The sequence below is a fragment of the Schistocerca cancellata genome, chromosome 6, assembly GCF_023864275.1.
Source record: "Schistocerca cancellata isolate TAMUIC-IGC-003103 chromosome 6, iqSchCanc2.1, whole genome shotgun sequence".
NCBI lineage: Eukaryota > Metazoa > Arthropoda > Insecta > Orthoptera > Acrididae > Schistocerca > Schistocerca cancellata.
This window is the reverse complement of record NC_064631.1, coordinates 263,341,504-263,369,081: the sequence shown is the minus strand read 5'-3', so window position 1 is coordinate 263,369,081 and position 27,578 is coordinate 263,341,504. Positions and strand designations below refer to the sequence as shown.

The 27,578-nt window shown below is 39.5% G+C and overlaps 1 protein-coding gene across 1 annotated transcript in view; it reads left to right on the top strand.

Annotated features, from left to right (window-relative positions):
- Positions 1-27,578, top strand: part of LOC126088273 (synaptic vesicle glycoprotein 2B-like) — a 75,965-nt gene that overhangs the window by 35,825 nt on the left and 12,562 nt on the right. Inside the window, exons 3-7 of the mRNA XM_049906403.1 lie at positions 4,169-4,331; positions 8,731-8,852; positions 9,921-10,165; positions 10,243-10,421; positions 25,529-25,706. Coding sequence (XP_049762360.1) covers positions 4,169-4,331; positions 8,731-8,852; positions 9,921-10,165; positions 10,243-10,421; positions 25,529-25,706 — 887 coding nt within the window. The remainder of the gene's footprint in view (positions 1-4,168; positions 4,332-8,730; positions 8,853-9,920; positions 10,166-10,242; positions 10,422-25,528; positions 25,707-27,578) is intronic.

Below are 27,578 nucleotides of genomic sequence, written 5' to 3'. Positions count from 1 at the left end.
ATGACAGATCCTATGCTTTTAGCAGAGGAGACAGGATCCATAGGAGTGGATAGTACTTGAGATACCCTTGGTACCAGTAGCACAGGTACGTGCTTCTCGAGAGCTCTTCCAACACAGTGACTCACAGCAACTGTCAATCATTTGACAGTAGTCGGGGTGATTTCCAGCTGCTTACAAATGTCAAACAACTCATTCTGTGTTTGAGAACAGCATTCACAGATGGACTGTATTTTAGCTGTATTTCTTTTAATCTCTTGAGCTACAAAGCTGCTAATTCCCTACAGCAAATACTCAGAATGAGATTTCTACTATGGCAACAGAAAAGCCTGTGGTAAAAATCACTTTCTTAAAACTTTTAGAGGTTAATTACTGGTATTAGCAAACTCAAAATAGATTTAATTTATGATAAATGTATATAATATATACTCTTCTTTGCTACAGTAATTAAATCACAAAAGCAGATTTACTAAAAATTAGATTGTGCACTGGACAATGTTAGCTTCTGAAAATTCTCAAAACTGCATGTTTATTTGTGATGACATACAGAGAAATTCAGGGGTGATCTGTTCTTTGGCAGTAGCTGTGAACCACAAACGCCAATTTTCTATTAAATAAGTCACATACCCAAAACACTTGTATTGGTAACTCACAAAAATATAGTTCTGTAAGCATTTAAAAATACTCAAAAGTGATTTATTTCTCATGTAATGATACAATGAAATTAGAGAATGATTATTTTTAATGAGGATAGGTCTACTGTTCTCAACAATTTTGAAAGAGCACAAATATGCTTAAGCCTACAATTGACGATAACAGTATGTGTTTACTGCAGTACTTGCAAATGTTCAAAATTTCACAGTATATCACAGTACACACAGGTACTGATACAATCAATGAGAAATTATGCAGAAGCCATGTGAACAGTAAAATATATGAATCTTGAATTTCAAATCGGCACACGGATGTTGTATGTGTGGTCTCAAACAAAGAAAAATTCCAAAGTCAACTTTTATATACAAATAAACATGTGAATTGGATAGCTGTTTCTTTCCCAATTTCTGCAGAGGAGTGCCAAAGAAGAACACTGCAGTGTGAGTTTATCTCGGTCAAAATCACTAAAATGAGCAGCACTGACCAAGCATATCTTCTGCCTGTTTTCAGCTAACAATGGCTTTATCATCTTCATCAAAACTTTCGTCATCGCCATCTGAGTACTCTATTTCAGCATCAGAATCTGTGTTCAATAGCTATAATGTTTTTCAGTCATGATGTATATATACAAGCTCAACAGGAAACACATTTTTGTACTTCATAGACTACTTGGACACAAAACTGAATGCAAGACAGTAGCTATAGAGAATGTAGGACAACAAAACGGAAGAAATTTTACATACATTACCAGACATGCAGGGTGTTTTGTATGTCAAACATGACACATGAACATTTAAACTTTTCATAGACACACTACAGGCATTGGACAATAGATGCAACCTATCAGTGTAATAGCCAAAGAAACAATGAAGGAACAACTGTTTGCTCAGACAAAACATAAGAATCTAAAATTGCAAAAATTAAACTTAATTTGCATTTGGAACACTCTATATGCCACCGTGATTGCTGGAAGATTAAGTAAGGCCAAGCTGTTGTCACTTCTGTCACAGCTAATGTCCGACATGTTGTCATCATAATCTGTAGAAGAAAACTCAAATCAATGGTTTCTGGGAAGTTTTTCTTCTTCTACTTGTCAGCCTTAGCCAAGTCACCCTTCTTGTATGTACATGGCTTTTTCTTCTTATTTGCCCTTTCATCATCTTTGATGGACCCATCTTTGATGGGACTGTCTGTTAGAATAGCAGTAAACCTTCTTTTTCAATGATAGTTGTATTGCTGTGTTGGCTCAGCTGTGAGTAAAGAGTGAGCTTCTTTAGGGTGATGTGTATTTATTCAATTTTTACAAAAACTGGTTCTTTATTAATGAACAATAATGGAGGGGTTAGTTGGCATAGGTGTGGTGTGAGTTGTCATAGGTATACCAGCTGGCCCAATACCCAATATCAGAAATTAAATGGATTCCACACAATCCCAAAAATCAACAACCAATGATGCTTGCAACCATGGTTAATCACTCTTTTAAAAACTGCCCTCAGTGTGCCTCAATTCGATCTATCGGTTCACCAGAAGGGGGAAAAAAATTGGAAAAAAAATTTACTCACCAGTCAGAAAAATTATGAAACAGGGTTCTTCCTTTCCGATACTTCCAATTAGACTGAAGTTATGGAGGTGGTGCACCTTTACATACACTCCACACAAGCATGATGACAACACTCCAACTCCACGGTGGGAGGAAATACAATCTGTGTATCAACTAGCTCTTCAGGCCGACCAACCCTGGTCACCCCTCTTAATAATAATTATCACTTTATTGCTTGGTACTATTTGTACTTTCACCAACTAAATGAAGCTAAGTAAATTGGTAGAAAACTCCTGCTTCAAAGCAAGCATCTGCTTTCTCAGTTGTATCAAATAGTTGCTTTTCGTCTCTTACTGCTAGAATGTTATTTACATTAATATTTTCCATTTTTTTCAAGGAAAAAAATTACCAACACCTTAAACAGAGATTAGCTTACAACACATTATTATAAGTCATGCAGCTTTACAATGTTGCTTGACATGCAGATAAAATAAATTTTCAATCCTTTTATCTTAGATAAACAGATAATTTCTAGATAAAGTGGTTAATGAGATCTTTTGAATTTATATAGTTTTTCAACTTGGTTTTTATTTTCTGGAAAAATACCATTAAGCAATAAATGTACTGGGAAGTGAGTATAAGAATTCCAAGATTGTAAAAGAGGCCTCTGCAAGATGGACTGTTTACAGCTTTATACAATTATTGCTTTTCATGACTGTGGAGTAAATATTTAATTTACTTTGGACGCACTGCCCCCAAATAATAATACTGTAAGGCAACAGGGAATGAAAATATAAACAATAAACCAATATCCTTGTCTTTATGTCAACATAATGAGAGATACTTCTAAGTGCAAAACATGTAAACTGAACTTCTTGATTAGTTTATGTCTTTACTCCATGCCAGCTTATTATCTAGATAAGCCTCAAAGAATTTTACATACTATGTTTCAATTAGTGTATGACAATTTTCTTCTGGTACCAAAGGACTTTTTTGCCTGTCTGAAATTGCGTAATATGACTTCCTTTTGGATTAAAACTTAACAGTTAACTGTGAACTACTGGTAGGCCTTTGCAGCTATTGTCTGGGCAGTGTCTTGCAACAGTGAGTTAGAACCCTTGATTAGTATCCATGTCATCAGCAAATATCAGACTGTCTTTAACTACATGACAGAGATACTGGAATTTGATCTATTTAGATTAAGAATGGGATCCGGTTGTGAATGGAACCGGAAATCTGTGTTATGTCTCCTAATTCTGAATTTAGTGATATTCCTATAACACTGTCAATGTGACCTTCTGCTGCTCCCTATTATGCAGACATGACTCCATCCTTGGAAGAGGCATGCCCTTACTGCCTCAAACTTAAGTTTGCAAAGTAAAATTTCATTGCTTTGACAAGATCACATAAAATACAAGTAAGACAATTTTTATTATTTAGATCTGCCAGTACTTCATTTGTGAGGTCTTTTATGACTTCTCTGTGGAGAATCCTTTATGAACATTTCTCTCAGAGGGATCTAACAAGCTCTGTTCAGATAAACAAGTCAGTATTTTCTCATATACCACTTCCTAATCCCACATCCCTACCAGTTCCTCTTGTAGATGAGATACACAGAAATATTATGAAGCTCTACATATGAAGATGTTGAGTTGCAGACAGGCACAACAAAAAGGCTGCTATCCATCTGAACTTTCGGCCAAAGGCCTTCTTCTAAGGTAGAAAACAAACACACATTGACACTAGAACAACCCACACACACTTGACCACTGTCTCTGGCCCCTGAGGGCATTATATTGCCATTATTTCATCCTGGATATTCCATTGTTTTGAGGTATAAGGAAATTACAAAGGTGAATGAATAAATACAGAGAATGAATTTTAGTGTTAATTCATGGTAAAAAAGGATTAATTAATTTGTGTGCTAAGTTGGCATTCTAAATACATGCTCAGTCTGTTCCTGAATTTATTTTTCAGGAATGATTCTGAGTGCATACGTGTGGGGATTTTTATCAGACACAGTTGGCAGACGTAGGCTTCTAGTATTTGGTTACTTATTTGATGGAGTATGTAACTTGACTGGAAGCTTTGCTCAAAGTTATTGGTTTCTTTTTGCATTTAAATTGCTGAATGGAGTAATGTAAGTAAAAATATGTAAGGCTAGTTTTAATTAGTTATAATTCATTAATGGTGCCACAGCAATTTGAGACGGCTTGTTTTAGTTTCTTGAGATACCTGAAAAACTTGGAATTATGTTGAGTATTGACTTCCAATGGCACCTAAAGAATGAAAATTTCGTTTAATGAAAGATCTGACAACAAGCTGCTCTACTAAGGCCACTGTAACAATCTTTTGGAAGTACAAGGGTTGTGCAGAAAGTAAGGCACGGCATTGTTTTTTTCTTCAACAATTCTTTTTTTTTAACAAAATGAGAATTACATGCACATAAGAATGGTGTTTTATCTACCCAACCTATTTTTCCACATAATCTTCATCCTGTTCTATGGCCTTCCTCCAGCGTGAAACAAGGATGTGTATGCCCTGGTGGTACCAATCCTTGTCCTGGTGGTGGAACCAGTTCTTCACTGTGTCAATCACCTCCTCATCACCCTCAAAATGTCTGCCAACTGCCAAGTCATAATGCATCTGTCCTCATGACTGACAACATCAGCTTGCTGCAACATTGACAGCTGTGCTGCAAATCATGAACGTCCACCAAACTGCCTTCTGATGATGTTACCCTCCATGCCCAGCATGGAACTTCTGTCAACAGCAGATGCTCCATAGACTTTGCAAAAGCATTTGTGAATATTTTCCAAAGTTTCTTTCTCTGCAGCGAGGAATTCAATGACAGCACTGCACTTGTAACATACATCACCTACAGACACCATTTTGAAACTGTCCTGCAGCTATGCTATCTGTCAGAAGTGAAACTTGGCATGCTCACTCAGGAGACTTCAAATAATACATACATAATGTTTCACATTTGTAGCATCATTTTCAGCTGAGAAAAAAAATGTGGTGCATTACTTTCTGGACAACCCTCAAATAAATTGGAACAAAAACATTTATATGAAATGGACACTAAAATCTGTATTATATGAATGCAATGTCATTGACTGACAATACTAAATGTTCACTTTTTTCATATTTTACTCATACCATGTTCCTTGTTAGATTATTCCTTTTCTCTAAAACTACATTCTTTTAAGATCACTCTCTCACTGGATGGGTCAACAGGATGCTATACTAATGGTAAGACAAAGAAGGCAGGAATGACTTACAGAGATAAAACTGAAAGATAAATTATTTGGGGTCACCTATGAGTTAACTTTATTTTTCTGTTTCAGTCAGTTACTGGAATTCAAACTTCCCATTTTAGAGTACAATTTTGGTGTTACACTGTTCACTGCAGTCTCCTTCCAAACAACATAACTCCAAGTTTTGATCATTTTCCAATTTCTGCTTGTTAGCTGTTGTACTCCATTTTATTATAGCTTCACCCAAGGCCCCCATTTACTTTCTTTCTACTCTTTTTCCCAGACATCACCCTCCCATTTCACCTCCAAATTTCCTTCTCCCTCTCCCATCCATAAGTTTCTCTGTATACTCTCCATTTTTTTTCTCTCTCTCTTCCTCGACCTTTCATTTTCCAGTTCCTCCCTTTTTAATCCAGACCAGGGAATTGTTTTTTTTTTTCTCCTTCTACCTCTGCTGATTTCTTTCTGCCTCCGTTTCTCCCTCTCTCTTCTCTATGTTGCTTCCCTCTAAGACATGTAATAGAAATAGTGTTTTTCATTATAAGTAGAATTAACTTCTCTCTTTGCTACTATACTTTCAGTGTTACAAAATTTTATTAAAACAGTGATGTCAGCATCTCCAGCAATAGATATCTAATAGTTCATATTTCCTTTGTACATGCTCCTGTAGTGTAATATGGCCCTTTTGCCAATAATTTTAGGATTCTTATTACCAACTACCTCAACATCATTTGACCTCTAACACTTCACACCCTCTGTTTCTCCACCAATGTTTTTAACAGAGATTGCTGATTGACTCCTGATGATGAAAAAACATTCATCACATATGTTTTGGTGGCAGGGGAACAAGAGATGGTGGATAAAATTCATAACCACCGAAGTATGTAGCACTGTCCTAGGTTAAATTCCAAGCCTCTCCACAGTTTTCCATATGTTACTCAAGCCACAATTCATCATCATAGCCACAGAATTTGAAACCTCCTCACAATATTGAGAAAAATTAGATGAAATTGTTTTATATTTCATAAACTAGATAACAAAATGGTAGAATAATAACACTGCTATTTCAACATGAATGCTCCTTGCAACTTAAACAATAAGATTCTACAGCAAATCACATGTTTTGACATATATTTTTGTTTCACTCTATAGCTCTCTCTTTTTTTCCTTTTTTATACAATTCTTACCGTTTTTAATCTGATATTCAGAGCAAATATTCAGCAAAGATCATTTTTCCTTGGAGGAAAAAACATGGATACTTGTCTACACATCTTGATACTGTACTTTGTCCAAGAAATACACCTGTGTATGTATAGAGTCTCTGTTTACCTAACATTTGAGACAAAAGATGGTCACTGTGTCTATGCAATTGGATAAAAATTCCCCTTGTTCACCTCATTCAGAATAAAAAGCTACATCTATATTTTAAGATAAGGGTGAATTAAACATTATATTTTATGACCTGTGTATTAGTTGTTGGGTAGTTTACCATTTAGCCATTTGTAACTATCTCCACACTAACCAAGTTCAGCTATTGATTTTCCTTTAATTAATAATGAAAGAATATTAAAAAGTTAATATTATCAGCCTCAAAAATCTTCTGACTCATCTTGAATTGCTGCATTATACTTTGCCTCCTCTGAATGGAATGCAAATGAATGTGGTCTGTTCAGGTATTTACTTTTTTCACTATTTGTATTTGTGCATAGTGTGAAAAGCTGACACTCACAGTGTCAGTAGTTTATTATACATGTAAGCCAAATCCATTAAGTGAGTTAATGACAAGACAAAAGATTATCACTTTTACACATACAGTAAGTTCTGTGGACCACAGAATGAAGGATAGCTTCTGTACATTACATTATCTAATGGCTCGTATTCATGATATTTCTTCTTTTGCAGTAACAACCAAGCAACTTGTTTCTCCAAGTCACAAATAAAATTATTTTGAAAGTGTATCCTCAACAATACATAGAAATGCCAATGATTTAAAAACATCTACCTGTTCATACATTAAATGTGTTACTTCACTTTATGTAGATATGAAACTGTCTTTTTGTTTGTCAGTTAAGGTGAAATAGTGGCACTAAAGAGCTGAGGTAAAGACAATTTGAAGATTAACATGGCCAGACGTCACAGTTGGTGGTGATAGCTGTGAGAATGTAGATGTAGCCATGGTACTGAGTTTGTTCCTCCTCCTTGCAGAAATGCTGTTTGCTACAACAATTAATTAGCATTTCTACTCTGTGTTCATTATTTCTAATGAGAGCAGTAAATATACTCTTCATATATTAAAATATTTATAAGTGAACAATGGAATTACTTGAAAGCTGCTGCTTTCTTGTTATACTGATTGCTTAACACAGCTTACCTAATATCTATACTATATACTATAAAAAGATAATTATCTGTTCACTGACAGGAAAGAAGAGTTTTACGGCAAAAGTGGGTCAAAATAATTACTTGGTCAAATATACTCTGATTAAAATTACATTATGACTGATGTTTCAGTGATTCAAATAGTAGGGCCAGCTGCCACATACTCACCGTGTTGCCTGTTTAGAAGTATGTGCACCCTTGTGAAGCATGACTGGCTGCATGTTTGCAACACTGCCTCTGCCAAAGCAATTTGTCAGTCATAAAAACTGGAGTATAATACATAACACATTAAGCAAATTCTAATTTTCTGTTATATCATACTCAGGGGACAGTTTCAGACATAATATACTGTAATGTGCTGATATAGATATCCTACAGTTGTTTTCTGTTCTAACTCAAAACAAGAAAAAATTATTGTTGGACCAGTCAAAGTGCTCAGAAACAGCAATTGTAACCATGGCTACTATGAATAGCCATGAGTGGCATTGAGTTTTACAGCTGAGTTTCCTTCGCAGTTCATGCTTTACATCATCCTACTGATGAAGAATAAAGATGTACTCATGAAATAAAGCTTATGGACAGTCAGCAGCACCTCTTGCTTCGTACTTTGAGTGACCAGCTTCTGTGGCACTAATGGCTCACCAGGCCACAAATCAAGTAAATTATTATTTTGAAAGGAACAATGTAGTCCTAATTGATGTGTCTCGGTAAGCAGAAAAGTCTATGCCAATACTGGATAATTGCTTCACCAGTGACCCATTATTGTAAAGACAGGAATACAGCCAACTAGATTATACTATCACCTGAGGATCAGTGAATGATGTCAAATCAGGAATTATTGAAAAGAACATGTTAATAACTATTATTTTCTTTTAATGTAAAAATGTCTTTTCATTCCAGAATGTGCGGACCTCTTTCTGTTCAAAGAACATATGAAGCAGAGTTCCACAGTGTTAAATATAGAGGAAAACAAATGATGTTGGCTGGTATTTTTATGTCACTTGCTAATATTGTGATACCAGGTACCTATACTTACTGAACTAAGAAAGATGCAGTATATGGAAAATTACATTTCTGTCATTTAACTTGAGTATTCATTCTTATCACAATTAATGCAATGTACATTAAATTAATTTCAGTTACCTCAAGATGTGGTGATGTGGTTATCGCTACCGGTTCGAATCCCGGCCGGTGACCAACATACTTGATTGGAGTTTCTTTCCTATTCCTTGACCTAATAGCTCCTCATGCATCCAAAACAATTGCATGAATGTTAATCATCATATCAAAACATTCTACATACTATTGTTTTTTTAAAAAAGGTAAAAGTCTTCCAATCTATGTAAGCTTTGGAATCAAGTCATGTTCCAGGATAAACCTATTTTGCAATACCATTTTCTGTAGTTTTAAATCTGGAAGGACTTCAATAAAAATATCAGTAGTTACAAAATAATAACATTCAAAAGTTAAAACTTTTTACTATTGTTACTAAATTAGGAACTATATGACTGATATTACATTTAGAATTGTTACCAGAAATATTCAGTGGTAAATCCATTCCCATCTTGGAAATTACTTATAGCATTTTGTAATAATATACATTTGCTAAATTAGGCGTAAAATGCAATAAATTGAAAATTGTATTTTGTTGTTTAACCTAGATATTTGCTCTCATCACAATTAATGCAATGGATATTAAAAAAATTTCAGTTACCCTCAAGATGATGTGGTTATCGCTACCCGGTTCGAATCCCGGCCGGTGACCAGCATACTTGATTGGAGTTTGTCATTCCTATTCCTTGACCTCATAACTCCTCACTCTTCCAGAACTATTGCATATATGTTACAGGCAGCATATCAAAACCTTCTTCATACAGTTGATTTTTAAAAATGAAAGGTAACATATTCCAATTGATGTAATCTTTCACATTAAATGATAATGTAATTTAAACCTCAGTTTCAAAATACCATTCATAGAAGTTTCAGATTGCAAAGACTTCACTATCAAATTTAGGTTATTAGCAAATAATGTTTCAAAAATGATAACTGTAAGTTTTTACTTTCTTTATAACTGATGTTCGCTAATACAGGAATTGCATGGCTGATATTACCTTTGGAATGGTCGATAACAGTTTTTGACAGAAAAATTCCAATCTCATCTTGGAGATTATTTATGGCATTGAGCTCAGTACCAAGCTTTACAACAGCTTGTTTGATCTACAAATGCATGGAGAGTCCCAGATTCCTTATGGCAAGTGACCAAAATGATGAGGCTCTCAAAACTTTCAAAATAATTTACAGCCATAATACAGGAAATAACCCAGACATGTATGCAGTAAGTGTTTATTTTTATTTCTAAAAATTGCCCACACAGTAAGTGCCAGTGTTTTAAAGCAATTATTTAAATTACAGATCAGGTGCATTTCAAATCAAATACATCCATCTCAGCCACCAATTAGCAGCATAAACTTCAAGAAAGGTCTGTTATCCATCATGAAAATTTGTTGGCAACAAGCAAAGCCTCTGTTCATTCCGCCTCACAGCAAAAATACAGCTGTTACATTTATGATGCAATTTACAACTTTATATGGGTAATTATTACAAATTTTATCAAAACTAGGTCAATATGTCTTAAGATATAGAAGTCCTTTCTTACGTATCTAGGGAAAAATAAGTTATATTACATAAAATACAGCTTACCCAAAATGCTTATGTAACTACAACATAATGAACAGAACATAACGAATAAATTTAACTTGTTTCATTAATGTCACTTTAGTTCTGAATTTAACATATTTATTACATTTTCATGAAATTTACTCACAGTTGTGAATATGTACAACTATCAGCTGCACAAGGGAATGAAAGCAATGAAAATTTGTGGCAGACCAGGACTCAGACCTGAATTTCTTGCTTTAAGTGAGTGGTTGGCTCAGCCGCTTTGGCTATCTGTGCACAACTCATGGCCAGACCCTAACTTCCATATGTCATCATTCCAGCTTCATAACCTGTTTTCATAAACACATTATGTAATTCCCATACAGGGATGGACATTTTATTTGAAGGTTGATGCCTGTTGTTGGCAGATAAATATGATTTTTCAATGCTCATGTTGTTAAGAAGAACAATGCAATATTCGTTTGGACATGCATGCACATCTGAGTTTGTGTCCTTGTCCAGTACAAATTTTCATTGCCGTCATTCCTTTATACAGCTGATGATTGCTTGTATTTACAATTGCAAATACATTCCTTGTATTTCATAATGGCTTCACTAGTACAGTTTGTGATGCATGAACAGTAACAAATGGAACTTTTGGTCTGGCCATGGGTAGCCAAAGTGGTTAAGATGACTGTTCATGTAAGCAGTATTTCCGAGTTCAGTTCCAGTCCAGCACAAATTTTCATTGTCCTCATTGTCTTATACAGCAGATGATTTTGTGACTGTAAATACATTTCCTGTATTTCATAATGGCTGTAGTCGCTGCAGTGTTTGTTCCTTCAGACGTGCATCCATGCCTTTGCATTGTCCTTCTTTACAATGCAGGCACTGCAATATTGTTTTATATTTTTGCTGTTCATGCAGTCGAACTTCAGCATCAGGCATGACTTTTTAATATACTATTTCTTTTCTACTAAATGTATTTACAATACAAATCACATACATATTCACATATACCACAGAATTTATGAGGAAAATTATATCATTGTATGACTTGCAGTTCAGGAGATGTGGTGTCATAAACATTAAGATGTAGCTTTTGCTTCAAAAGGAGGGCAAATTACTCAAGACTAATCACATTTAGCTCTTCAATAAGGAGAACACTTATCGACTCCCTGCAAAGTTTAAACATCGTTTCCAACCTTTCTAAATTTTTATGACTTCCCTTATTAACATAAAATATTTAACAAATTAACTCATTTGTAATCAGACGTTTGAAGCTCTTTTAAACACAGGAGTTCAATTCTTTAAACACTCAAGAGTGATGGTTTACTGGTGAGTAAATGAAATGAAGAAGGTATACTATTTTATATGAATAAGCATGAATTAACACTTGTAATTTAAAGAACTGATATTTTCAAGGACTTTCCATTACCATTTATAATTGTATTGTTTACAAGTTTAGGAACAAAGAGAATTGTTGTTATGTACTACACATCTCCTTATACAGTCAAAAATATTACAAATCTGTCACTTTTATCTGTCCTGAAGCATAATCGTTATAATCTTGTAATCCTATGTGCTCTAGCTTGGTAGCATTCTTACACAGCAAATAGTTAAAGCCTTAATCGCAATATCTACACAAACAGCTTGTCCTGTAACTATCCCACAGATCTTATTCATAAACATATCTCCCAGGTATTATCCTCCTCTCACTTTCTGACTGATACAGCTACAACATCCAAAATCTCAGAAGCCCTCCACTTGTCACCCAGTACCACCCAGTCTTTGAATGCCTCCATCACTACTACTGTCTTAGACACATGATTGTGTATTAATTGAATATAAATACACACAACTGTGACCAGTAACTATTCAAATATTTGTTTATTTCCATATATTAGTTATCAAGCCTTTTCAGGCTCATCTTCATAGGCATAATGAAAGTACCGTAACTTTCGCATGGTGTGTCAGTGTACAATGAAACTAGGACCATACATAGAAAGAACTGCTATAATATAGTATAGAAGGTACTTGGAATAGATATACAATAAGATGAAGTGATACTTTTATTCAAACACTATAATTACACTGAAGTCACCACAATTTATGATGATTTCTCAGACATTATGAAAGGTGAGCTATGGTTCTTAATATATGTGTGATCACTATGAGCAGCAGTGCAAGCTCTGCAATATGATCCCACCCTGGCCACAAGGTTGGTAAGCAGTTCTTGTGGTAGGACAGTCCATTCCTCCACCACTGCAGTTGACAGCAGCTGGATGGCCATTGGCGAATGTAAGACATGCTGCAGTACATCTCCCCAATGCATTTCAAACTTGCTTGATAAGATTTAAGGCAGGGGAATAGGCAGGCCAATCTTTTATCTGGATATCTCTTTGTTCCTAAAGGTCCTTTAACTGCAGTGTTCAACACGGTCACATGTTATCTTCCATAAAAGTCAAGTCAGGGCTGAATGCACCACTGGGAAGATGCTCAAGGGGAAGGAGTGCAGTGTTACAACATTTAACCACTGTTTTTCAAGATTTGAAGATCAGAATGTCCATGTGACATTATGCCTCCCCAAAACATAACACCTGGACCACCAAATGAACATATTTGACAATGTTCCTGGATGCATTACCTGCTCCCACCCCTCAGCATATGAGTGTGTATCCAGAATCACTACTCCAAGTTAATCTGCTCTTATCTGAGAAGAGCACATGATCCCACTCCTCATTGGTCCCGTCCCTACACTCTTGCCACCAATGCAAACAGTGCCATCCTGTTAAATGTGGTTGCAATTGCAGCCACTGTTTCACATGGGTCCCTTATTGCGTCCTGCACAATGTAGTCATTATCTGCTGTCATAGTTGAGGAAGGTCAACGACATCCTCTCCTCCAGGTAACAGTGCTTGGTGTTCAGAATGCTCCCCAAATACATGAAACAATGCTGTGAGCAATACCAAACCCCTGGGCTGCACTTATCACACTATTCTGCTCCCAGTTTCTCAGTGATGCTTCCCCGTGTGAAATCACACAAATGTTGCCTCTGTGCCACACTGTAATGAATAACATTGCACAAGTGCAACTCCTCAGTGATTGACACATGTTGTTTTTTCCCATTCCTCCAACTGCTTCATGTTGCAGGGCCAGCCGCATTTGGCGCTTTAGTCACACTGACCTCACGTCTTGTAACATCCATCTTTCTGTGCATGAATGGGCAACCTCTGGCTACATGCTCCCACACTTTCATTCATTTCCACAGAGTATTTAATATGTTATTTCACAGAGTAGTTAATATGATTTGTTACTTTATCTACCTCATCCTTAAGTTTTACAGAGTAGTGTAGTTAAATGGCAAGTTGTGTCAGGAGATGAATTTCTTTACTAACTGTAGTGGTATTGTAGTTCATATCTGTCTGGCAGTTGCCCAGTGGATATTTACTAAATATCACCCACACTGGCATAGTAAATGAAGAAAATCATCTTGTGACATGACTTGCAACTACCAAGTGGATATCTACAATTCCATCTCTACTGTCAATTTAATGAAAAAAATCTGCCTTTTGACACAACTTGCCACATAGAAATCAGTTATGGTGATACATTAATGTGTTTCCTATCTTTTTGTCACATAGCCAGTACCCAGCTTCACACTATGGAAATCTATATGTAATTTCTGCATTAAGATTATCAAAAGACTCAAAATTTAGTTTATGGATATAAACAAGTATTTCAGAAGTAACTGGTCACACTTATTTGCATTTATATTTAATTTTCTTATTGTTTTTAATTCCTCATGTTTGTTCTCCTCTTCCTCTCTCAGTCCTCTATATGAGGTTTCCCCATTTCCTTTTCTTCAAAATTCTTATTGCACTATTCATTTCAGTTCTTCTCCTGTTACTTTTTCTTTCTTACTTTGTTCTCATCATTGCAGGACTGAAGTTGGCACAGTGCTTATCAGCATAATATCTTTGACCTATTACATACTCTGACACCACATCCTGCAACTTTGTCTCCCTTCACCCCCACGACAGATCGCTCCCTCTCCTCTCGGTATGACTGAGTGAGGTGGCACAGTGGCTAGCTCACTTGACTCACAGTTGGGAGAATGACAGTTCAAATCCCCAGTTAGCTATCCAGATTTATGTTTTCCATAATTTCCCTAAATCACTTAAGGATAAAGCCAGGATGATTCCTTTGAAATAGGGCTCAGGCAATTTCCTACACCACCCATCCATAACCCGAGTTTGTAGTCCATCTCTAATAACCTCATTGTCAACAGGACATTAAATTCTAATCTTCCATTTCATCCCAGGACTCCTCTCCCTCTCCCTCCCCCCCCCCCCCCCCCTCTCTCTCTCTCAGCAAGACAAATAAGTCTGCCTCCTAAGCTAAGCACTAGGCAGCAATTATATCTCATCATCTTGTAGTAATCTTGCACAGACCCATACTGTGCAACTTCAAAGACATTAATGATCATACACTAAGTGAAATTGTATGTCTAAAAATCATACCAAACAGGAAAGCACTGGTAGATAGACACAATAAAAAAACACACAAACACACACACAAAATTTCAAGCTTTCGCAACCCACGGTTGCATCATCAGGAAAGAGGGAAGGAGAGGGAAAGACGAAAGACGAAAGGATATGGGTTTTAAGGGAGAGGGTAAGGAGTCATTCCAATCCCGCGAGCAGAAAGACTTACCTTAGGGGGAAAAAAGGACAGGTACACACTTGCACACACACACATATCCATCCACACATATACCAGACCCATACTGTGCAACTTCAAAGATATTAATGATCATACACTAAGTGAAATTGTATGTTTAAAAATCTCCATCCGGGTTATCTGGATACTTCCCACTAACACCAACCTATCAGAACTCCGGAGATGGAAACTTGCCCTTCAATATATCCTCTCTTCCCGTTACCCACCAGGCCTCAAACTCTGCTAATTTCAAGTTGCCGCCACTCATACCTCACCTGTCATTCAACAACATCTTTGCCTCTGTACTTCCGCCTCGACTGACATCTCTGCCCAAACTCTTTGCCTTTATATATGTCTGCTTGTGTCTGTATATGTGTGGATGGATGTGTGTGTGTGTGTGTGTGTGTGTGTGTGTGTGTTTCCCTCTCCTTCCCTCTTTTCTGATGAAGCAACTATGGGTTGCGAAAGCTTGAATTTTGTGTGTGTGTGTTTGTGTTTGTTATTGTCTCTATCAATGTACCAACACTTTCGTTTGGTAAGTTACAGAATCTTTGTTTTTAGATATATTTTTCCCACGTGGAATGTTTCACTCTATATATAAGATGCTGTGACTTACCAAACGAGAAAGTGCTGGTAGATAGACACAATAAAAAACACACAAACACACACACAAAATTTCAAGCTTTCGCAACCCACAGTTGCTTCATCAGGAAAGAGGGAAGGAGAGGGAAAGACAAAAGGATGTGGGTTTTACGGGAGAGGGTAAGGAGTCATTCCAATCCCAGGAGCGAAAAGACTTACCTTAGGGGGAAAAAGGGACAGGTATACACTCATGCACACACACACACACACACACACACACACACACACACACACACACACATATCCATCTCCACATATACAGACACAGGCAGACATATGTAAAGGCAAAGAGTTTGGGCAGAGATGTCAGTCGAGGCAGAAGTACAGAGGCAAAGATGTTGTTCAGTGACAAGTGATGTACGAGGGGCGGCAACTTGAAATTAACAGAGGTTGAGGCCTGGTGGGTAACGGGAAGAGAGGATATATTGAAGGGCAAGTTTCCATCTCCGGAGTTCTGATATGTTGGTGTCAGTGGGAAGTATCCAGATAACCCTGTAATCCCTGACACAGTACTCGTTAAAGTCTGCGCTGCGGTAAGTGAGCAGGATTCACCATATGAGAAAGGATTTTCGTATAGTTATCAACCGCGTGTACCTGAATGGTGGCAAATCAGACTTACATCCACTCTGTAATAACAATGATCCGTCAAGTAAGTTCGAAATGCAATTACATGTCAGGATGGATCAAAATCAACCCAGAAGATGCTACCAATTAGATAATTATACGGTTGCCAGCCTAATTAGGTATTAACTGAATTTCTTCCCTATACAAGTTGGTACATATTCATGCAAAACAACAAGTTGTAACACTGTATAATATAGTCTAATTTTAGAACCAGAAAATCTATTGAACTGATAGTTTCACGTTATGTACTGATATGGATGAATACATAACACTACTCTATAATGTATACTACAAAACTTAATACTGTCTATTAATCTGATTAAAATCGGGCTTAGGTTACCCTAGAAATTGCACTTTCGTGGAACACACAAAATGTCAATTTTGATAAAGATAAAACACTGATAAATTTTGACTTTTATATTGACTTTAACTTTTAATGGTCAAACCAATTTAGAACACTTCAGCATTCAAATGAATGAGGGGGGCCCTGAAACTGTTACGATCACTGTATTTAAAAATTGATTACTGAGTTTATTATGCGTTCAAGATTTCCAGTAAATAAGTTACTACTCTTTTCGTCTTATTTACTGCTCATTTAAATGCCTTTAAATCTGTCTCAAAATAATAAACTTCATTATTATATCAATACTAAAGTTATCTTTCAACTTCGTTAGACCTTCGTTATTCATTTACTGGTTCATTAACAATACATTTCTTTAAACACCATTCTAACAGAGCTATTTCTGCAAATAATTATTATTAACACAAATTTTAATTTTCATTTCGGAACACTTGGATTGCACAACGTTTGGAAAGGACCCTGTCTACTTTAGTTGTGAGGATAATTAAATGATGGAAAAGTTCTGATAAAATTTAGGTTATTATTGCACCAAGCAAACACAGTTCACTCTCTGATCCATACTAATACAATACTAGAAGTTTCAACCTGCTAGTATCGATGCGGCGGTTGGCAGGCAGCACGATGGTGAGGCACAGAGCACACATACAACAACAGGTATGGCTCTTGACGTATCGGCACTTTAATTCTTCTTAGTGTCGCAATACTTTTCCATTTAGTGCCTATGTAATTTTGCCATACTGTGTGAACATTGGAATGGCATACCCGAGGCTCAGTGAAGCTATGTCTTCCAGGAGGGCCTCCTCGCTCCAGAAGGTGTTGCTCAAACCAATGCCAAACTCCAACTAACTACTGAGCCCGTTGTGCCGTGCAGTGACCGTGCGCATTTTCCCAAGCTCGCCTGCCATCCACCTTTTACCACTCCCTTACAGGGAGTATGCCTACGTATGGACCAGACGCACAGTTACAATTTTAAACATCTTACAACAGTTTCAACATTTGTTACAGTTCAATTCTATTACAATATTATTTGACATTTGACATAAATATTAATATTCACATTGAAACTTGTTTACAGTTTTCTTAACACAATGGCATGAAACAAAAAAAATTGAAATCAGAACATCAATTACACAAGTTTATCAAAAAATCAGATGGGAAGAATTACTTATATGAACAATATTACAGAGTCGTTGTTGTTACAACCTGGACGGTGTAACACTGTGCCAAGATGTGCTGGCCGTGTACCAAGGCATGTTTAGCCACAGAGTGATCCTCATTACCAACAAACACTGTCTGCCTGTGTCCGTTCATGCAAATGGACAGTTTGTTGCTGGTCATTCCCACATAGAAGGCTTCACAGTGTAGGCAGGTCAGTTGGTTAATCACGTGGGTGCTTTCAAGCGTGGCTCTGCCTTTGATCGTGTACACCTTCCGGGTTACAGGACTGGAGTAGGTGGTGGTGGGAGGGTGCATGGGACAGGTTTTACACCGGGGGCGGTTGCAAGGGTAGGAGTCAGAGGGTAGGGAAGGTGGTTTGGGGATTTCATAGGGATGAACCAAGAGGTTACAAAGGCTAGGTGGACAATGGAAAGACAGTCTTGGTGGAGTGGGGAGTATTTCATGAAGGATGGATCTCATTTCAGGGCAGGATTTGAGGAAGTCGTATCCCTGCTGGTGAGCCACATTCAGAGTCTGATCCAGTCCCGGAAAGTATCCTGTCACACGTGGGGCACTTTTGGGGTTCTTCTGTGGGAGGTTCTGGGTTTGAGGGGATGAGGAAGTGGCACTGGTTATTTGCTTCTGTACCAGGTCAGGAGGGTACTTGTGGGATGCATAAGCTGTTTTCAGGTTGTTGGTGTAATGTTTCAGGGATTCAGGACTGGAGCAAATTCGTTTGCCATGAAGACCTAAGCTGTATGGAAGGGACCATTTGATATGGAATGGGTGGCAGCTGTCTTAATGGAGGTACTGTTGCTTGTTGGTGGGTTTGATGTGGACAGATGTGTGAAGCTGGCCATTTGACAGATGGAGGTCAACGTTGAGGAAAGTGGCATGGGATTTGGAGTAGTACCAGGTGAATCTGATGGAACCAAGGGAGTTGAGGTTGGAGTGGAAATTCTGGAGTTCTTCTTCACTGTGAGTCCAGATCATGAAGATGACATCAATAAATCTGTACCAAACTTTGGGTTGGCAGGCCTGGGTAACCAAAAAGGCTTCCTCTAAGCGACCCATAAATAGGTTGGCATACGAGGGGGCCATCCTGGTACCCATGGCTGTTACCTTTAATTGTTGGTATGCCTGGCCTTCAAAAGTGAAGAAGTTGTGAGTTAGGATGAAGCTGGCTAAGGTAATGAGGAAAGAGGTTTTAGGTAGGGTGGCAGGTGATCGGCATGAAAGGAAGTGCTCCATTGCAGCAAGGCCCTGGATGTGCGGGATATTTGTGTATAGGGAAGTGGCATCAATGGTTACAAGGATGGTTTCCAGGGGTAACAGATTGGGTAAGGATTCCAGGCGTTCGAAGAAGTGGTTGGTGTCTTTGATGAAGAATGGGAGACTGCATGTAATGGGTTGAAGGTGTTGCTGTTCATGTTGTATATTAATGACCTTGCAGACAATATCAATAGTAAAATCAGCCTTTTTAAAGATGATGCGGCTTTCTTGTATAATGAAGTACTACCTAAAAGAAGCTGCATAACTATTCAGTCAGTTCTTGATAAGGTTTCAAAGTGGTGCAAAGATTGGCAGACTTGCTTTCAATGTTCAGGAGGCTGGACTGTGAGCAACAGCACATGATGAGAGAAGCAGCCTGGGTGGTGGGGGTAAGGAGGAGGTTGGAGTGGGGAGGGAGAGGGATAGCAGGGTAGGGGTGGAGAATGGTAAAGTGCTGCTTGTGCAAAGATACAGGTACATGGTTGGGACACCGTAGGACAGCTATATGTTATCTGCAGGAGTGGAGATGGAGTGGGGGTGGGTGGGGGGAGGGAGCAGAAAAGGAGAGAAGTAAAGAGACTGTGGGTGTGTTGGTGCAGTAGAAGGCTGTGTAGAGCTAGAGGGGGAGCAGGGAAGGGAATAGTGGGTGAAGGACAGTGACCAGCAAAGGATGAGACCAGGCAGGTTACAGGAACATGGGATATATTGCAGCTAGAGTTCTCACCTGAGCATTTCAGAAACGCTGGTAGCAAGGATCCAGGTGGTGCAGCCTGGGAAGCAGACATTGAAGTGAAGAATGTTGCGATATGTAGCATGCCTAGCAACTGGGTGGTCCAGCTGTCTCTTGTCTTCAGTTTATTGGTGATCATTCATGCAGGCAGACAGCTTGTTGACTGTCATGGCCAAGTAGAATCCAAAACAATGCTTGCAGCTTAGCTTCTAAATCACTTGACTACTTTCACAAGTTGCCCTGCCTTTGATGAGATTGGTGATGTTCGTGAGCAGACTGGAGTAGGACATATGGGGCAGGTCTTGCATCTAGACCTGTTCCAGGGATATGAGCCATGAGGCAAGGGGTTGGGAGCAGGAGTGGAGAAGGAATGGATGGATATTGTATAGGTTCGTTGGGTGGTGGAATACTGCTGCTGGATGGGTGGGAAGGACAGTAGGTAGGATATTCCTCATTTCAGAGCATGATGAGAGGTAGTCAAAACTTGGCCCACAATGTGATTCAATTGCTCCAGTCCTGGATGGTATGGAGTCACAAAGTGAATGCCAATATATAGCCATATGGTAGGACCTTGGGAAGTGACAGGATGGCTACAAAGATAAGGCGTAGGAGGTCTGTTTCTGTCTGGAGGGTAATTTTAGTCTGTGAAGGCCCCAGTGAGGCCCATGGCATATTTGGAGAGGGGCTCCTCATCATTATAGAGATGCTATGGGCATGGGTGGCTAGGCTGTATGGGAGGGACTTCTTGGTGTGGAAGGGGGTGGCAGCTGTTGAACTGGCGGTATTGCTGGTGGTTGGTAGGTTTGTTGTGGACTGACGTTCTGATGTAACCACCTTTGAGGTGGAGGTCAACATTGTGAAAGATAGCTTGTTGCATTGAGGAGGCCCAGATTAAGCAAATGGGGGAGAAGGTGTTGAAGTTCTGGAGGAATGTGGATAGGGTGTCCTCAACTTTGATCGAGATCACAAAGGTGTCCTCAGTGAATTTGAACCAGGTGAGGGGTTTGGGATTCTGAGTAGTTAGTAAGGATTCTTCTAGATGTCCCATGAAAAGGTTGGCATAGGATGGTGCCATGTGAGTGCTTACTACCATACCACAAGTTTGTGTTTAGGGGATGCCTTCAAAGGTGAAGTAATTGTGAGTGAGGATATAACTGGTCATGGTGACCAGAATGTCCTATTGTGCCCAGTTACTGTACTTCCAATGGGAGGATCTCTGTTCTCACAGACCAACACCTTCAGCCCATTACCTACAACCTACACTCCTCTATAAAAAGACACCAACCATTTCCTCCGCCAACCCCTCCTCAGTTTTGCAATGCCTGACACATTCCTGGTCACCATGATCAATTATATCCTCATCCACAATAACTTCTCATTTGAAGGCATCACCTACAAACAAATCCATGGTACGGCAATGGGCCCCACATGGTCCCGTCCTATGCAAACCTGTTCGAGGGCCATCTAGCGGAAACTTTCCTGAACAACCAGATTCATTGAAAATATCTTTGTGGTCCACATTGAAGGTGAGGACATTCCATCCACATTCCTCTAGAATCTCAACACATGCTCCCCCATTCACTCCACCTGATCCTCTTCAACCCAACCCAGCTTCCTTGATGTTGATATCCACTTCACAGATGGCCATATCAGTACCTCCATGCATACCTAACCTACCAACTGCCAGCACTGCCTCCAATTCAACAGCTGCCACCCATTCCATACCAAGAAGTCTGTTATATACAGCCTAGTCACCCATGGCTGTCACACCTGTAGTGATGAGCAGTACCTATCCAAATATACCAAGGGTCTCACTGTGGCCTTCACAGATCAAAATTATCCTCCCAATTTTGTACAGTAAAAAATCTCCTATTCCTTATCTCTCTAGCCAACTGTCACCTCCCAAAGTCCTGCCATCCAGCCATAAAGGAGCATTCCCTTTGTGACACAATACTGCCCAGGACTGGAGCAACTGTATAATACTCTCTGCCAGGGTTTTGAGTAGCTCTCATCATGCCCTGAAATGGAAAATATCCTACCCACTATCCTTCCCACCCCTCCCACAGTGGTATTCCATTGCTCACCAAACCTAAACAATATCCTCATCCATGCCTGTTCCCAACCCCTTGCCTCATTGCTCATATCCTTGGAATAGACCTAGACACAAGACCTGCCCCATACATCCTCCCACCACCAGCTACTCCAGTCTGGCAACAAGCATCACCTGTCCCATCAAAGGCAGGGCTAAGCCACAACCTTTGGTACTGCATTCTACATGAGCATGAAGACCAACAAGCTGTCTGTCCGCATGAATGATCACTGACAAACTGTAGCCAAGAGACAGCTGGACCACTCAGTTGTTGAGCACACTGCCCAACACAACATTCTTATCTCAATGAATGCTTCATAGCCTACACCATCTGAATCCTTGCTGCCAACACCAGCTTTCCTGAATTGCACAGGAGGGAACTCTCCCGGCTGTATATCCTACATTCCTATAACTCCCCTGGCCTCAAGCTTCATTAGTCACTGTCCTTCACCAACCAATCCCCTTTCATGCTCCCACTCTAGCTCTACACAGCCTTCTACTGCACCAACACACTCACAGTCTCTTTACTTCTCTCTATTTCCACTCCCTTCCCTCCATCCTCACACCGCACTTCTGGCCCCTGTGTCTAGCCTCTCAACTTGACCTAGCTGCCCTACACTGTCCCCTGTGTGCTCCTACAAGCAGCACTTTACTGTCCCCCACCCCCAGATTGCAGAATCATGTGCTGTTGCTTGCAATCCAGCTTTAGTGACCAGAAACAGTGGTGGTCGTGTGCGTGAGTTGCACCAGTGTGAATATGTATGTGTTGTCTACTTTAGAAGGAGGTATTTTGGCTGAAAGCTTACTTGTTTAGCAGTCTTTTTGCTGTGCTTGTCTGCGACTCCACATCTCCACTATATGGTGAGTAGCAACCTACCCTTCTCATAATATTGTCATTATTCCATCCTGGATTATCCACTGTTTGTATGTATGTTTTGTATTGATTAATTATGAAGATGGACTGGTAACTCAGCAATATTTACTCTTGGTTATTGCATGTTGACTGTTCAATGCCTCAGCAATGCAGTTAGTTGTTACCTTTACAAATTCAATTACTTATAATACAGCCAGGACTGTCCAGTACCATGAGTTGCATTTAAGACTATGTCTGATGGTGCAGACTGGAGGACATGGATGTTAATTTCTTTTTTTGTGCTTTTACTTCCTGATATCTTACAGAATTATCTTCTGGTGCAATGCAGATAAACTAAATAAACTACACTCCTGGAAATGGAAAAAAGAACACATTGACACCGGTGTGTCAGACACACCATACTTGCTCCGGACACTGCGAGAGGGCTGTACAAGCAATGATCACACGCACAGCACAGTGGACACACCAGGAACCGCGGTGTTGGCCGTCGAATGGCGCTAGCTGCGCAGCATTTGTGCACCGCCGCCGTCAGTGTCAGCCAGTTTGCCGTGGCATACGGAGCTCCATCGCAGTCTTTAACACTGGTAGCATGCCACGACAGCGTGGACGTGAACCGTATGTGCAGTTGACGGACTTTGAGCGAGGGCGTATAGTGGGCATGCAGGAGGCCGGGTGGACGTACCGCCGAATTGCTCAACACGTGGGGCGTGAGGTCTCCACAGTACATCGATGTTGTCGCCAGTGGTCGGCGGAAGGTGCACGTGCCCGTCGACCTGGGACCGGACCGCAGCGACGCACGGATGCACGCCAAGACCGTAGGATCCTACGCAGTGCCGTAGGGGACCGCACCACCACTTCCCAGCAAATTAGGGACACTGTTGCTCCTGGGGTATCGGCGAGGACCATTTGCAACTGTCTCCATGAAGCTGGGCTACGGTCCCGCACACCGTTAGGCCGTCTTCCGCTCACGCCCCAACATTGTGCAGCCCGCCTCCAGTGGTGTCGCGACAGGCGTGAATGGAGGGACGAATGGAGACGTGTCGTCTTCAGCGGTGAGAGTCGCTTCTGCCTTGGTGCCAATGATGGTCGTATGTGTGTTTGGCGCCGTGCAGGTGAGCGCCACAATCAGGACTGCATACGACCGAGGCACACAGGGCCAACACCCGGCATCATGGTGTGGGGAGCGATCTCCTACACTGGCCGTACACCACTGGTGATCGTCGAGGGGACACTGAATAGTGCACGGTACATCCAAACCGTCATCGAACCCATCGTTCTACCATTCCTAGACCGGCAAGGGAACTTGCTGTTCCAACAGGACAATGCACGTCCGCATGTATCCCGTGCCACCCAACGTGCTCTAGAAGGTGTAAGTCAACTACCCTGGCCAGCAAGATCTCCGGATCTGTCCCCCATTGAGCATGTTTGGGACTGGATGAAGCGTCGTCTCATGCGGTCTGCACGTCCAGCACGAACGCTGGTCCAACTGAGGCGCCAGGTGGAAATGGCACGGCAAGCCATTCCACAGGACTACATCCAGCATCTCTACGATCGTTTCCATGGGAGAATAGCAGCCTGCATTGCTGCGAAAGGTGGATATACACTGTACTAGTGCCGACATTGTGCATGCTCTGTTGCCTGTGTCTGTGTGCCTGTGGTTCTGTCAGTGTGATCATGTGATGTATCTGACCCCAGGAATGTGTCAATAAAGTTTCCCCTTCCTGGGACAATGAATTCACGGTGTTCTTATTTCAATTTCCAGGAGTGTATTTATACAGTAATTCAAGTAGTAAGAAAACTGTGTAGATTTGATAATCAGTCCTCTTTTTGAGGACTGTTTAGAGTTATTGGAATTATTTCACTACCCTCTCTGTGTATTTGCTGTTTAATATTTATTTTTAATAAATTATTTACACAGTGAAAGACACAAAAATAATTTATGTGACAGTTCTGTATTCTGGTACAAATCTTCCAAATGACCTCCCATCAGGCATAGAGCTGCAAACTGGCCGTCTTTACAAATTCAAAAGAAAATTACAACCACTTCTCATTAGGTACTCCTACAAATTATTTCATTATATACATTCAGAAGTTTATGATGCGTATAAGCTGTGTAGAAAGTACATAGTAACGTTCAGTGTAACCAAGATCTATTATTACAACAATACAACTAAAAAGCAAATGTTTTTATGAGATTAGTGGCTTTACTGCTAATGTTATTGGGTTAAACTTAAATTTTTAAGCTATCATAGTTGAATCATCTTGAGTTATTAATGAAATTTCTAACACCTGATTATCATTGTTAATCTACTCTTTGGCTCATTTGAGATTCCCTTAGGTTTCTCCTTCATAATATTGAATGAATATGTGAATGAGTAGATGGATGGATTTCTGAAAGAGTTTCAAGTCAGGAAGGAGTTTTTACCTTTCTTAATAATATCTTAGAAATGTTTTACTATTTTTCAAAGACTATAATGATGTTCCTGCTAACTTAATAATGTTTAAGGACCACATTTCATAATCTCATTGTATGACAGAGATGTCATCCATACACTTTTCTATTTTCAGTTTTAACACATTACGTTTGTGGTTGCCACAAATGCTCACATCTGTGCAGGAGCACCTATCACAGCAAGAAATGACCCACAGTTCTCCAGTAATAAAAAGCATATGTGAAATTTTGCAAATAACAATGTCTACAAATGTAACCGAGGATATCTCTGAAGCTGAGGCCCATTGTGTTTCTGTAAGTACCATTCATCTGGATAATGTATTAGACATCTATTGCACATTAGGAAAAGAAATGCACTGCCAACAAAGACTGATGTTTACAAAACAGTGAACACAAACTAATGATGCACCTGAACACATTCCAAGTGATTAAGTGACTGAATAACTGCCATAAAATGTGACAACAGGAAGTACCTCCAGGAAGTATAACCCCCAGTATTGCCAGTAGAAACACTTAAAATAGAACACAACACTGTTCACTTTTGGCACAACATGTTCTCTCTTCATGGAGAAAAAAGAAATAGTAGGGGGACATTGGCAAGTGAGGCACAGCAGATCTCTCTGACCCTATGACAAGAAAGACCCATGTGTCATGGATATCACATTAGTAAGCAAGGTGCCAGCATCAATTCAGAGATGTTGAAAGGGACAGAAAGGGAGGATAACTGAATAAGAAGAGTAAGAGAAAATGAAAAGTGAAAAATATAATGCATCTAAGAAATAGGAAAAAGGTGATAAAAAGGAAAAGATAGAGGGAAAAGGACAAGTATGTGAATAATATTTAAAAACTTCTAACAAAGGGCATATAAGGAAAATTAATGGAGGACTAAATGAAGTTAACTAAAAGAGTATGGAAGGATGTGATGGAGAGCAAATTTCCATCTCCAGAACTCAGAGAAAGCAACAATGGAGTGTTTCAGCAGTCAGGTGGCAAACTACTGATTCAAAGGTCCGGTGTTCAGTGCCTTTTCATTCCTAGGATTCTCACCTGTCCTAGGATTCTTATACATCACTTCTCTCACCTGTGACTTTGTTTGTTAATGTGAAAAATGTCAAACAGCATGTTGATGTGTAAAATACCAAACAGCACTTTGGTTCAAAGTTGATATTAAACTGCAGGTCACCCTATAACTGGCTTTGTATGTCAGTTCAAAGGTTGGAGAGAGGCAATGGCATTCCACCTCCAATAGGAACTTGCCTAGTAAAGTTTTGAAACTGCTCTTTGGCTTATGGCAGCTTTAGTTTTACTAATTCTGGATGAGAGGGTCCAAATTACCTGTGTGGTACAATAGGCACTCAGATCCTTGGAGTCATGCTGTAGAGGAGGGATGCACAGACCATGGCCCACACATGATTTGCAATTGGTCTGCTGGCCCCTCATCATTTGTTGTTGTAATTAGACTCACTGCAAGTTATTTTTAAACTTGCACAGTTGTGCAACAAAGCAGTCATGTAAACAAGAGCAATATATAGGCCTGCAAGGAAAACGTTATTTAGACTTCAATGGGCACTTCAACAATGTACATATTACTTATTACTGCATTCAGCTTTTTGTGACAAAGATATTTCTGTGAACCTGTAATTTTAAGATTATTTGTCAAAAATGTGGGAAAAACACCAGGTCCAACTTTCACATAAAACATTTATTACTCAGATACTGTTACAAACTTTAACAACAATGAACACAAAGAAACAAATCTATCAATGAAAAAAAGTAATAAATTAACAGTCCCATGAGTTTCCATGTTATCTGTGAACATAGTTCCCCCCCCCCCCCCCCCCCCACACACACACACACAAAAATTCACTCTGCAATATTTGTCTTTTCTGGTGCAAGACTTGCCTCACTGGTATATAAATCTTTAAACCCCCATCTCAATTCCAGGTTTGACCATACTGACTGTGATCCGACTGAGATGATGAGTAGCAACTTCGCTAGGGTTGTGTAAATTCAGCACCTGTTGCTGTAGTCCTGGGACCCTTGCGATAACACTTCCTTGGCACATATCATAGGTAGCATTTATTTTAACTTTTGTAGTTTGTTATGAGCCAAGATTCTTGGCCTACAGCTTCGAAATTGGTCTAATTTGTGTTCCTTTTATCACCA